General features: G+C 37.6%; 1 protein-coding gene across 1 annotated transcript; it reads right to left on the bottom strand.

Moving 5' to 3' along the window:
* Positions 1–830: 830 nt before the first annotated feature.
* Positions 831–14,343, bottom strand: LOC149832997 (ATPase GET3A-like). Its single transcript, XM_090014830.1, has 7 exons — positions 13,946–14,343; positions 13,464–13,588; positions 11,950–12,100; positions 9,690–9,800; positions 2,394–2,532; positions 2,158–2,273; positions 831–1,128 (listed from the first exon to the last, which is right to left on the bottom strand). Exons 1-7 carry the CDS (start codon positions 14,204–14,206, stop codon positions 952–954), a joined length of 1,080 nt encoding a protein of 359 aa, XP_089870956.1. The 5' UTR covers positions 14,207–14,343; the 3' UTR covers positions 831–951.
* Between the last annotated feature and the right edge of the window lie 529 nt (positions 14,344–14,872).

Raw genomic sequence — 14,872 nt, forward strand, 5'->3', positions numbered from 1 at the left:
CGTTTGGCACAGCAATGAAGGGGCATGGTAATTTAACTCGTGTTCAGGGGTTCTTATGATCTTAATCATAAAAGTTTCAGAGGATAAATGAACTTGAAGATAACTATAAAGGGGCATGGTTCTCATCGATGATTCCAATCCAAAATACTAACCAGTTATGATTTATCATTTTTCATAAATTTGGTGGCCCCTTGCAGGGTTAATGTTTGCTAACCTCGGGGTAAGGAACCCCTAGTAGAAAACTGTAATGTTTTTAAAATTTTGAATGTTTTTTTAGCATCCAACACTCCTCCAGATTTGATCTATATGTTTGGGTTAGTAGAAATTGTTGTTTGGATCATGTTAAGATTTTTAAGGGTTGAAAAATCAACAGCCTATGTACCAAATTTTCAACCATCATAAAATTGTATTTTTATGTTGAAAAAAATATGATCAAAGAGTCGATTCCTGCTATTTTGACCATGTTAAATGCATTCATGGGGTTAGATTTGGTCAAAACAGCCGTCCACTGAGTTCCAGCTAAGGGGTTTCCTACCCACGAGGATACCAAATACTTTCCACTCCCCCCCCTCCCTCCCCGCCCTCTTGCACATCTGAATAGTCGTTTTTCAAGTCTGGTGGTCCATAGATGCATGTGCAAGCAGGCCAGTCTCAAGACTAGATACGCTGGTCCCTGTCTGGAGTTTTAGAGCTCCCTTTCAAAAGGTATGGCCACCTAATTGATGAATGACCGGCGTTGGTTGAGTTGCTCAATTCTATCTAAGAAAGACCCAAACATGTTATGTTGCCAGTGTTAAACCACGTCGACTCGGGGATATTAGATCCCACCAAAGACAAAAAAACAACAAATTTCATATATTATGGATAATTGACAAACTAAATTATTCCAATAATGATAAACCAGAGTCTAATTTTCTTCAACAAAACAATTGAAAGAAGAAAACTGAGAGATCAGAGCACCTGTTTCCCTTTCCTCAGTCTGTCCAACTCCTTCTCGGCTTCTTTCAACTGCACCCTCAAGGTGGACACCCTTCTCTCAAGCTCCTCGACGGTTCCTTTGGTTGTTGATGGCTTGTATGTTTTTATGAAGTGAGCAGAAAATGTTTTTAGAGCTTCAACTCCACAGACCTAAGAGGCAGTTATTTCAGGTTTCATTTTTCCTTTTCTTCACTTTTTTAAGTTTCAAAGTTGCAGCATTTGTTGAAGTGAATCGATAAAAAAAAGAGTCCCTACAATCCAATTGACATTTTACCATGTTTTCTATGATTTAAGGAAAAGAGAAACCTCTTCCAACTGTTAAGATACCAGTAGGAATCTACTCTTGTAACTTGATTTACAAATGGTAAAAACCAATGTCAGAAATCTCAGTATCAAAAATTTCTCCATGAGGGGAAATCTTGCAATAAGTAAAAAACATTCCATTTCTTGGGAAAATCTTCGGAAAACAATGGACCATATGAAAAAAAAAAAATATGGAAAAGATACAAAGGTATAAACATTTAAATGTTGTATCAATATCCTGATAAAATCACGATAGTTTCAAATAGGAGAAATTTAAGTCTGGGAATATTTCAGTTTTTTTAAATACCATCATAAAGTTGAGATGTTTCCAAAAACGCACTTATTACTACATATGTGAAAACATATTTGGAAACTTCAAGAAGGTGATGACACATTATGAAGGTGATGACACTGCGGTGATCCTATTGCATGTCTATAAGATGATGATGATGATGATGATGGTAATGTGAATGGGATATAAGTATGAATCTTTATATCATGATAATGAATAATGGCCATGTGACTAATATCAGGTTAAAATTTGACAGGGAAAATAGAAAATCTGCGCTGTTATGGAACCAGTACACTCTCCAACGAATAGTAAAACAGAGAATAAAATCTGTTTTTTTTTTTCGTCTTGAGACCAGTCAACCAAATACTATGCTTGCTGAAGACATCTGGACTATACATTTTGAAAACAATGCTTGGAATTAGAGGATTCATGAACCATACCAGGAAATGAATTGCCAGGGGACAATCATTTATTTGTAGAAACCAAACATGTGTTTAGCTGATCCTCAATAGGATTGGTCCATAATTGTGATATGTTGAAGGGAAAAAATAACCGAGTGATTTAGCTCAGAGGAGGAAAATTACCTCTTCTGGAAGCAATGGCAGCAAAGTGATGTGAAAGTCATCATACAATGTATAGAACTGGTCAAGATACTTCTTCTGCATCTGCATCCGTGCTTTCAGCAACTTGGATTCAACAGCTACATAAATGAAGCACATGGTCATAGTTAACACTTACCACCTGACACAATGATGCAGAAACAGAACATATTAGAGAAATATTTTTTGTATGCTTTGATGGACACTAAGATAATAAGTACCTTCTTCGTCATAAAGTACTTGATTAATGATGATATTGTGTGTGTCAATCTCAAACTTAGTCAATTCTTGGACCAACCTTTCTGTCTCATAGAGGGACAGGAACTCCGGGATGCAGACACATACAAAAGTTGTCAAATCCTGCCAGACAAATTTATGCACAAATTCAGTGAGGGAAAATCAAAAGTTATAAGAAAGGCAGACCTAAGTACATAAGGAGACATGGCGTGACTCCAAGAGAGAACTACTTCTAGTACTGGACTAGATATAATAAATCAGATATGGAGATGATGCAAGTTTTCCTCGGAACCAGCTATGGGCAGTCAAGCTATGGGGGAAGAGATTCTAGGGGCAACCTAAAACTACATCATGATCCTGACTCTATAGGCCTCCACTGGTTCTGTTTTCACTCCAGGTAATGAACAAATATTTACTGTTCCCATAGAAAGGATCAGGAGGCACCACGTCAGTCACCATACCAGTGGTTTGTGGGAGGGAAGTCCAATGTCCTGGTCTACATGAAACATGAGAATAAGAGGCATGTGCCTTAATTCTAAGATTTCATTCAAAAACCACATTTTATGGAACTTACCCATGGCAAGCAGATATTTTACTTGGCCAATACTAGCATTGTTGACCAGAGTTAATACATTCCCAGAATCTTCTGAGGACTCTTCAAACACACATCATCTTTCTGGAAAGGAATGGACACTCCATACAATCGGGTACGCCACTCTTATTGGGAAAAGGGATGTCATACCATATCGAACTGTTGCATCATAAGATATAGCTTCATTTAATTTTCTATATTAGAAAATTTCAAGCAAAAATCTTTTTTTCCAAATTTTAATGAGACCTGTACAAAAAGACTATGAATGTCCTGTTGACCCTTTTTCTTTTCTTTTTGGATAATAGGGGAAAACCACCTCAGTCACTTGCAAGCTCATTGGTGTAAAAATCCCAGGTCCCCTGTGCCCACCATAGAGGTCACCAAGCTTTGGCCTCACAGCAAGGGACACACGCCCATGGGTTTCAAACTCATTACATACCTTCAGCTTGGTCTACTGTTGGCTCTATTCTTATATTAAAAGCAAAACAAAAAACTTCTCCCTAGCTTATGATGACATAAATACATAGTGGAAACACTGGAAGAAAAGAAGGGGGGAGGAATGAAATTACTCTAAGAAAGAAGACCATTATCACAATTTTTCTTTCATTGTGATTGGTAAAAGCATTCACTAATAGACAGTAAGAAACCTTTTTTATTGTTATATTGACAAGAAACCCTTTTGTTGTTATATAACATATCGTATTTAACACTTTTTCAAACTTATACACTCTTAATATTTTATGGTCGATGCATTTTTTACAAGTATCTGATCCCTAGTTCTTATTGCAATATGTCTGAGTTATGGTTGTTTAAACATTATTATTTATTTCTACGGTTTAAACATTTTAAATTTGTTAAATGCTGATATTTGAAAATTACAATTTACACTTTTAATCATTTTTTATATCTTACAATAAGATATGGTATAAAAATGTATATTCTACACAATTCTGATACATGTGATATTCTTTTTACAACATTGATGAAAGAATTATCAAGAAGCTTGTTTTTATGTTTTCAGTATTGGCAAATACAGCTATTTGATTTTTATAAGGGTATTAATAAACGGTGACATAAGCTACCACTCTTAATCATGGTATAACATTTTTTTACTCTTCTAGCACTGTCAAAAATAAAAAAATTTAATATCATCCATAATGTTAGAGAAAGCTTGAGGAGCATTTTCTAATGCACTATACTAGCTCTTGTAAATTGTGTTTTACTCGTAGAGTTGGCAACCTATGTCACAAGGATTTGGCCATCAGGGTGCCGCACCCGCATCGCAACACGGGTGCAGGTGCAGCACCCGGTGCGGTCAAGCCGACCCTGGGTGGGTCATAACTGTCCATTTTGGACCCAAAAATAAAAAAAATAAAAATAAAAACTACGAAAGGGGCTGGGCGGGATTAGGGTGAATCTCCCTCCCCCCAATCCCGATGCCTCCCTCCTTCTCCTCTCCTATACTCCTATTCCACGACTGTTGTCGAACCCGAGCCCTCCTCTCCTACGATGGTGACTACAAGGTATCTCTCTCTCTCTTCTTCTTCTTCTTCTTCTTCTTCTGTTGGTCTGGTTCAGCTCCTAGTCCTATTGGGCTGGGTTCGGCTCCCAACCCTAGGTTCGACAGACCGAACCCCGTTGGGCTGGGTTGACGAACACAACTCTTCTGGGCTGGGTTCGGCTCCTAGCCCCATGTTGTTGAACCCAGTCCTGTTAGGCTAGGTTCGGCTCCTAGCCTGGGCCGTTGAACCCAACACCGGGCTGTCAAACCTAGCCCTATTAGGCTGGGTTTGGCTCTCAGTCCTGGGTTGTCGAACACAACCCTTCTGGGTTGGGTTCGGCTCCCAGCCTTGCTGGGTTTGGCAATGTTGAACCCAGGTGTTCGCCTTAGCAGATGTCATTTCCCTTTCCTTTTATTTTATTTGGTTCTGCAGAATCTTATATGAATTTTATTTTAATAATTTTTTTTTTGTTTTAAGGACAAAAATGGCGGATAAAAGGAAAGGACTTGCAAAAAAAGAAAAATAAATTGCGTCATCCTCATCCCCAAATGTAAGTTTTGGGGCTAGTGTTGCTGGTAGTGATAGTATTGATTCTCGTTTGTTGGTTGCTTCATGTGATGATGGGGGCCACTATGGGTACATGTGGATAAGCATGAAAAAATTAGAGGAGGTGGAGGAAATAAGAGATTTCGATGCAAACTTTGTGAGAAAGATTATGTTGGGTCTTATAGAAAAGTTAGAGCTCATTTGTTGAAGATATCAGGACATGGCATTTCAAGATGCAAAAGAGTTGATGAGGCAATGCAGAGACAATACAACAAAATACAAGATGAATATGAGAAGAGGAAGACAATGAGTAATTCTTGTGCAATCAATGTACCATTTTTAAGCCACCAAGAAGATGCTAAAAAAGAAAAGAAAAGTGGATATAAAAAGTAAAGGAAGAGGAACGGTACAAGCATCATTCAATATATATGAAAGGTTAGAAAAATAGAAATATATTTTTATTTTAGTTCACTTTCATTTAATGGAACTAGAAATCCTTATTTGAAGGATTTAATTACTTCACTGGCGAATTGTAACTTGAGTGACTATGTACTTCCATGTTCAGAAAAACTACGAACAACAATTTTTGCACAAGAGATGGCAAATATTGAGAGATTGCTAGAGATTAAGAAATTTTCATAAGAACAAAATGGAACTTCCATTGTTTCTTATGGGTGAACAAATATTCAAAGGCGTTCACTGATTAATTTCATTACTTTTTCGCTTAGTGGCCCAATATTTTTAAAAACTAGTCTACGACTAGAACCGGTGTTGGAGGAATTTGCAAGGGAGTCGGGGGAAATACAAAAACTAGACTTCAAGAGAAATGCATTTCAAAGGAGTTGTAGATACCCTCTATTGTTTGGAAGCATAACTCCTTTAAGGATCCAGGCTTTCAATTCCTGATTCCTCACCATGCTTGGCTGTAGGTGACCGTAGTTAGCCTCTTGAGTGAAGCAACCAAGTAGATGCCAGGTTTAGCCAGAGTTAGATGAACTAGGCTTGGATCAGATGAGTGCATCTAGGCTTGGATCAGATGAGTGCATCTGAATCCATCGAAGTGATTAGCCAGGTTTAGCCAGAGTTAGATGAACTAGGCTAAATTTGTCAGGCCCAAAAGGCCTACTGAAAAAATACAAGTTCTACAAGTTCCGATTTTAATAGGCGAGGAGGTGCCAAGTTCCTCGTCTTGTGGTTTTTCAACTTGGGATTTCCAATCCCAGGTAAGACCTGTTCAAGATCATGAGATCCTTCTCTATCAGGTAGGAAGGGTTGTTGCACAAATTATACCTCTAAGTAAATTGATCGTCCAACTATGTCACAGGGATTCGGCTAGCAAGGTGTCGCACCCGCGTCGACGTGACTCGACGTGGGTGCGGGTACGAGTGCGGCACCGGGTGTGGTCAACCCGATCTTGGGTGCGTTGACCGCACCCAAGATCATTTAGGTCCATTTTTTTTGGATTTTAAAAAAAAAAATTGCCCTATGAAATGCGCTGCGGAATTTTTTAAAAAAAAAATTCTGCTGACAGTTGCTGCTGCTCCTGCATTTTCAATCCTGATCCTTCTTTTTCGTAAAGGATTTTCTCTCTCCATAATAAATGATAATGATGGTGGTAGCCTTGCTGATCCTTCTTTTTCGTAAAGGATTTTTTTTCTCCATAATAAATGATAATGATGGTGGTAGCCTTGCTGGCTATTAGTATTCACTGTTCTCCTGACGAGATGGGTGCGCTATCATGCAACTGTATATAAAATGAAATTTGAAAAAAACCGCGTCGGGGGAACCCCCGGACCCCTTATATATATTACATTTTTGCCCCTGCCGCACCCCCGCACTCGAGTTTTTTGGAAGTGCCGAATCCCCGCACCCGCACCCATGTGACATAGTCGTCCAATTAAGACACAATCAGATTTTTTTTTTACGGCTCAAAAATCATCACCATAAAACTTAACTTTTGTAGATATTCAAGCCTCAAAACAAAAAACATTTTTCATCGAAAAACACAATCCAAGTGCTGATTCTTAAAAAACGGACCATGCCGAACACGTGCAGGGTCAGATATATGAAAAAGGGTACCAGAAACGGCAAAAACGATTTCTAGCATGGAATGGACCAGTTCTATCCCTATATATAATGTTCAATATGGAATTATACCAGCGAATTTTCTGTTGCACAAACAGACGAACTGTAATCCATTCTATAAGCTGTGGTTGTTCAGATGTCAATTTTGTAACCAATACTCCGTGTTTCTTTCGCAGCGGATCGCTACTACTTGGTGGAGGCATATACACTCTCTTGGACAGATTGTTCCCTACAACTATGGCAATGTAGCTCATGACAAGGATGAGAGAAGAAAATTAGCAACACTCACCATCACAATGAAAGAAACATTAATCATGTAATAATATCTTATTTATTTATTCATTGCTTTTCAATGTCAGATCACCTACCTAGATGCATTTGGGCAATATAAAATTATTGAGTATTTGAAGGAGTTGTTTATAAAAGTAATAAAATAAATGGGTGATAAGAAAATAGTGCAAATTATCCCAAACAACGCTTTAGTTTGTAAAAGTGCAGCATTGAGTTTGGAGAGTGAGTATCCTTATATTTTTTGGACTTCCTGTGTAGCACACAACTTGAATCTGACCGTCAAGAACATCTACAACTCAAAAGAAGAAAATTCACCAGTATATGCTATATGTTCATGGATTGAGAAATTATAAAAAATGGCAAAAATATTACGAATTTTGTTGTCAACCACCGTCATGCTAATGTCATATTTAATAGGCATTCTGATATGAAATTATTGAAGGTTGTTGAAACACGTTTTACGTCCATCATTATGATGGTAAAAAGAATTAAGGAAGTCAAGAATGTTTTGGTTAACATGGTGACTGATGAGAATTGGACATTCTATCGTACTGGCAATGCTGTCAATGCTCAAAAAATTAAGAAATTCATTATTGATGATGAGATTTAGGATAAAGTCGTATACTTCCTTGAGTTTATGCAACGTATTTGGGAAATACGGAGAGAAGTTGACATAGATGAGCCTATGCTTCACAAAGTTTATGAAATGTGGGATAATATAATTAAAAAATTTAAGTTGTAGTTTTCAAGCACGAAAAAAAAAATCTACAATAGATGATTTAAATTTTTTTAATCATATACATTCAATTTTAATAAAAAAATGGGATAAGAGCAACACTCATTTGCATTACATGGCACATTCTCTCAATCCCAAATATTATGCAAAGAAGTGACATGAAGGTAGTGTTGGTCGTGTTCCTCCAAATTTAGACCCAGAGCTATCAAGGCATAGAAATATGTGCATGGCAAGATTTTATCAAAAATCGCGTATTCTAAATCAAGTCACACAAGAGTTTGTAAAATTTTCATCTTTGAGGTTATATGGACAGACATTAATAACGAGAGAAGAGGAGGATATAGATCCTATCAGATGGTGGTCAACATGTAAATAAAAAACATCGCTTCTCCAACGTCTTGCATTGAGATTGCTATCCTAGCCTGTTAGTTCATCTTGTTGTGAAAGAAATTAGATCACATATGCTCAAATCCACAACATAAAGAAAAACAAACTCACCAGCAAGTATGCAGAGGATTTAGTCTTTATTCATTTCAATATTCAATTACTTTTGCGAACCAATGAGAAATACAAGTATTAATCTCTTAGTTATTTGACTATTTCTTAGTTTCTTCATTTAAATATGCAAGTATTTAACATTTTAAAATTTTAATTGTAATGCAGACAAGGATCATCCAAATTTTGAAATATAAACCCAGATGGATGTGACTTAGAGAGAGAAAGCATGATTTCAACATTATAAACATGAACTTATCTGACTGTACTCTTCCTTCTTACAATGAATTTGATAATGAATCAAAAAATTATTAGGATCATTACCTTATCGTTATATACATTGTGTAGGATATGCTTTTTTGTATGTAATTATGCATTGTTTGCTTCTTTTATTAGTATAATTTACTTCTTTTCTACTTTATTTGTTTTATTGTTTCCATAATATATTTAGGTTGATTTAATTGTGGCGTTAGTTTTTATTGATGAAGAATATAATTGTAGATTGTTAATTTGATTTATTGAATGCATGATGAATTCATGATATGATAATTGCTTTTTATTTCATTAGTGTTACTGTTAATTGTTATATATATATATACATACATACCCTCCCGCACCCCCGCATCCATGTTTTTTTGAAGTGTCGCATCGCCACACCCGCACCTATGTGACATAGTTGGCAACTTTATGCTTTCAAGTTACCAGCACCATTCCTAAACATCGGAACCAAGATATATAAATCACTTCCACATCACCACTTCAACTAATGCTTAATATCATAATCAGTGTAGAATAAGAGTATGTTTGCTCTTACCTCTCTAAATTCTTCATAATGTGATCATTTACAGTTACAGAGTGTAAAGATAAATATAAGAATCAAAATGAATATGTGCCAATTGATTGTGTTTTTTATTTCCTTATTTTTTACACCTTTTGAAGCAAAAGCAAAGGAATAACTAAACAATGCGAAAATAGTGGAGGAAGACAGAAAAAAGAACTTGGGAAGTACTAAAAGGCAGTTTTCTCAGCTTACCGGATCACGGAATTGCCTATTAACTTGTTCAATCACATCCTTCATGCCTTCCAACTTACCAATAAGGGCATCCTCACCAAATTCATCATCAACACCAAACATTCGTGTTACCTAACACAGAGAGCTGGTCAATATAGATTCATCTCAAAACAAATTCAAAAACACATATGAAAGGTATTGATTTATTTATTTCTCCATAAAGCTGCTTCACAGCATCATATCATTGCTTACATAAGAAAGTTTGATTTATACACTAGACAAGAACTAAGAAACATATAAAGATCAGTATCTTTTCAAGCAGTTTTACTAAAAGCTCCTCCTAAGGCATGAGGCGTCCATCTCAAGGTGTGGTGAAAACGTCATGCCTCAAGGGGACCTATCAAGGTGCAACCTGCAGTGAAGAATGAGACTCACAGGCCTAAAAATGCACACACGCCTTGAGACTGCAACTCCAAATGAGGCACACACACTATGCAGGAAAGGTCAATGGGGCTCCGAACCATCCATCTGGCCAAGCTTATTCAACTCAATGAGGGGATCTACAGCATTGCAATTCATATGCATCTCAAAAAAAACATTGGCAATAAAAGTCCTGAGCCTGACCAAAATCCCAGTTTCATTATATGGCACGAATTTGCCTCCCGTCCTTGAGTTAGAAGATGTCACACAAGCTGTTAGCAATGGAGAGAAGGTGAATTTGTTGGGTGGAACTCTTTGCTGCAGCATATCAAGGTACACCTATAAATGTGTTGCATCCATGGTTGAATGAGCACCCTTCATAAGGTTACATAGGTAAAGCTCCTTTGGTTTAGGCATTTCATCAAACAATGTGTACTCTTACTCTGTTCTTTTGGATTTCACCTATAAATGCAGTTGCATCCATGGTTGAATGAGCACCCTTCATAAGGTTCCTTTGGTTTAGGCATTTCATCAAACAATTTGTATGCTTACTTTGTTCTTTTGGATTTACCACACAAACTTATCAGTTTGCCTAGGTGGACATGGTGAGCACGGATCTTACCATGAAACATGGATGTGCAGAAGGATTGCATTTCTGAAAAGAGATTGAAAATCTCTTGGGCTTTTCTCTAGTTATATGGAGTATTACTCCCTTGCATACTCTGCAGTTCATGCACAGACAGGCTTCTTTGCTTTTCTAATATGGAATTCACTTTGTGTGGTTGTACAGGATGAATCACATGCAGCCATATACCACCATCAAGTTGAGGAATCTACAGTCTAGATGTATTCATAGGGAGACTGGGGAAGTGCAAACCAACTCCAAATTTATTGGTTCCAGATTCAAATTTTAATTCATCCTAGGCAAATCCTTGTGATATTTGAATTACTTTATCCAACTAACTGCATCGAATCTAAATTTACATGTAAGTGTTGGTATGGTCACAGCTGGATATGGACACAGTAGGATATGGCAATGACAAGTCTACTTTGAACTCTAAACAGTCCAAAACATTAGACACACCATGTCAAGTGTCAGACATGTTATGGAGACATTGTGTCAAGTGCCAGAAATGACTAGGACAACGGGTGCCAAGTGTTGAATACACTAGACACGACATGCCAAGCATCAGACATAGGCTATTTGATGTAAAAAGAAAAAAAGTAATGACAATGTGCCACAACTCTGCCAAATCTAATGTAAATGTCATCATTCGAAATTCAAGACCTCTCAATTACAGTGGATGGACACCATGATGTGAAAGAATAATAAAAGGAAGACAGATTAGGTGATTTTCTGATGATGCACCATCTTCCCTTCCCTCCTTAAGTGATCCAACTCTAACAACAGACCACTAAATTATACTAACAGTAACATCCCTATCCAACATACTTTCATCAACAAAAGTTACAGGGGGGTTTATTGAACTGATTGAATCCCTACTTATTATATACTCACAGTGACGCATATATCATGGCCAAAAGGAATATACAGATAAACATCTTCACCGCTACTGTCAGCTTCTTAGACTGTTCCTGTCTTAAAAGGCCAATCATGTTGGGATCTACAAAAGAAGTTATCATCTCCTCAATGAATACCAAATCTCATAGTGTCAAGCCTAATTGATAAAATAACTATCTTCCAAACTAGAGAGAAAGACAACTGATATTTGTAATATATGATGAATCATTACAGGCTACAGCATGAAACTCGCTGTAGTGATTTGGTTAAGAATTGAGGAATTACAAATTTAAGAAACAAACAACATAACATTCACTTATAATAAGATGTTTCTATTACCTGGCTTATGAGGCCACCAAATTTATTCCTCAAGGCCATAATCTTTCCAAGTCCCTTTTCCAATATGGAAGGAAACTGCAGTAGCCGCAATGTATGTCCAGTTGGGGCAGTGTCGAACACTATGACTGAATAGTCCATTGTTTGAACTAATCTGTAACAAAATAATATTTCAGTGCCAAACGAACTCAATTTAGCAACAATTGAAGCATAACCTGCTAAGGAATCAAATAACTAATCTATGCCTAGCTTATCCCAGAGATGGGACTCCAGTAGAGGACAGAATATGTCAAAAAAAAAGACAGTGAAAGGATGTCAAGATTAGTTACAATGAACTCTTTCCCACATCTTCCAAATCTTTTTTCTTTTTCCAATGTTTGCTCCAGATGAATTCAATGTTATCGATAGATACCATGTCACAAAAGCTTGTAACCAAGTTGACATGCTCTAATAACAGAATTGTGTTGAATGTAATGGCTGAATGGCAAGAATATGCAGTTTAAATTCCAATTTTTCGATTATCGGACATAAAACTAATACAATACGACAACATAATTATTTGCAACTCGTAAACCACCTGCAAAGGAATGCTTATTATTTGATCCACATTTGGACATAAGAAATCCGAAATATTGATCCATAGAAGAATGATTCTTAGTATTGCACATCCACTTATACAATTGTCTGTTACTAGTTATATCTTTATTGCAACATAAGTAATTGTGTTGAAGCTCTTGGTGCTGAATTTGGCATGAAATATCATCATGCTCAGTACATCCTTTAGGATTAGGTCACTTAGTTCGAGCTTCATCCTATCAATTCAAACCTTTTTTCCCAACTCAATTCATTCTGTTATGAGTCAAGTGTGTGCACTTTCAGTAGAAGAAGACTCGGAAGTCTTGCTTCCTTTTTTTAGTCATGATATCCCCCAGGCACTAATATGTCTTTTCACATTATCCTCTCGGCAACATTAAGCAAATCTAATTACATGCCCAACCAGTTGTTCCAAACAACAGAACAGCTGAAAAAGAAATTGAACTATTCTGATCAACCAAGGTAGGTATGTAGTCCCAATTATCCAGTTATATGCTTAAGTTCTGCAGACTATAGCCAGGTTATTATAGAGAGCAGGCATGACCAATCAGTTAACTATACAAGCAAAGGGAAACAGAGCACTTCTACCACATACACATACTGGAAGACCAACAAACAGTAGTTAAGATAATCTTAAGGCATGTTTATTTTTGTGTGCTGCTTCAAACTTCAAAACAAGATGATCAACAAATTTGAACAGATAAGCTGGCAAGCACGCTGACTGAATATCAGATGGAACACAAAACCTGACGAAAACAAATATAGCTGGAAAACTGGTTTAAAGTTCCAAACGGCATGTAACTAAGTTCAGTAGATCTCAAGCAAAAAGTCCAAATTCGCACATTCCAACAGGACCACAGACAGCAAAAAATGCACATCAAAGAAGAACTAACAAAAAGGGAGAAGTGAATAGGGCAATTTACTTGAGCATCTCAGCGAAACTCATGGCCTCGTCAATTCCCGGAATCGCGTTCGCCAATTCCGAAAGAAAACTATCCACCCCTTCTACATTGGATATCTCATCCTTCTCCACATTCGGATCCACTTCCTGAAAACCCCAATTCATCCCGTATAAAAATCCTCACAGGAAACAGTTGTTCACACCATCAACAAACGAAAAACCAACCTTCTAAGCAAAGAACAAAACGAACAAACCACCCAAATCATAACAACCCACTAAACCTCAATCAACAAACACTCAGACCTAGATCAATTCAAAAACCAACATCCGGGAAGCAACAAATCTAGACCAAACACACAATCGACTACGAAGAATAACACCACCAACCAATCAAAAAACACGAAAAAAAAACCCAAACACCCCCATCATTATGACCCCAAAAATCAAAGTGGGTGGGCCCAAAAAAACAGGAAAGGATGAAGATATCCAGAATCCGATGCACACCATGGCGAACAGATTCGAGAAACCATTGACCAAGGTTGGGGTTTTGGTGAACTTCTGCTGGAAGGCGTCACTGAGGTTGTGCGCAGGATCCGTGGAGATGATCAGCACGGACGATCGAACCCTCGACAGGAGGACCGAGAGGATCGAGCTGCACGTGGTTTTGCCGACTCCCCCCTTGCCACCGACGAAGACCCACTTGAGTTGGTCCTGTTCCAGAATGTTCCTCAAGCTCCTCTCCAACGGTTGCGAGTTCTCCGCCATCTTCACGGCGAGAAGCCGATCGAAACGCGCGGTTTCTCGATCAAACTCACGGAGAGAAGAGGTGGTGGTGCTTGGCGGGATCCATGGAGAGGCAAAAAGTTTGGGATTTTGGGTTTCTAGAAGCCGTTCCTCGTTCAGATTTGTTGTTTTTGAAGCCAAACAGGAATTGGATTCCTACATGGACCCTGCCGTGTCGAGGGTTGTGTTTTTAGTGCCTTGCTTGCTTCCTTGCCAAGGTATCTAGGCCCAGTACCATGCGTTAAGGTCTTTGATAGCCGTCCATCTTTCAGATGGACAGCAAATACATGGACGGGAAACTTTTTGCTTTTCTGGTTAGTGACGTGGTCAGAGGTTGGGAAATTTTGGTATTTTTTTTTGTGGGGGTTGGGGGTGGGGAGGACTGTATGGATTTAGAAACTGTAAGAAAAATAATGAAAAACTATTAAAAAGTAAATTTAAAATTGTTGACGATATTTTAATAATAGGGTGATGTATTTAAAACATAACGTGAAATAGCCATATTTTTGGGTTTCTTGCTATTAGGGGTGTCAACGAGCCTGGTTTATCCGGATCTGACCGAAACCAAACCCTATAGGGCCCGAATATGGTGATAAATAAGAAGACCTGATTAAGATTCAGGTCCAGACCCAAAGGTTCCATTAATAT

The sequence above is a fragment of the Nuphar pumila genome, chromosome 7 (genome assembly GCF_984573655.1).
Source record: "Nuphar pumila chromosome 7, dmNupPumi1.hap1.1, whole genome shotgun sequence".
Classification (NCBI taxonomy): domain Eukaryota; kingdom Viridiplantae; phylum Streptophyta; class Magnoliopsida; order Nymphaeales; family Nymphaeaceae; genus Nuphar; species Nuphar pumila.

Bases quoted from the DNA above. Each gene is read 5' to 3' on its own strand.
- LOC149832997 (XM_090014830.1), bottom strand. From the start codon at position 14,206: ATGGCGGAGAACTCGCAACCGTTGGAGAGGAGCTTGAGGAACATTCTG. The intron at 9,801-11,949 runs GTAATAGAAACA...TCTCTGTGTTAG, and splicing joins TTGGTGGCCTCATAAGCCAG to GTAACACGAATGTTTGGTGT. The intron at 2,533-9,689 runs GTAAGCTGAGAA...TTTGTCTGGCAG, and splicing joins ATAGGCAATTCCGTGATCCG to GATTTGACAACTTTTGTATG.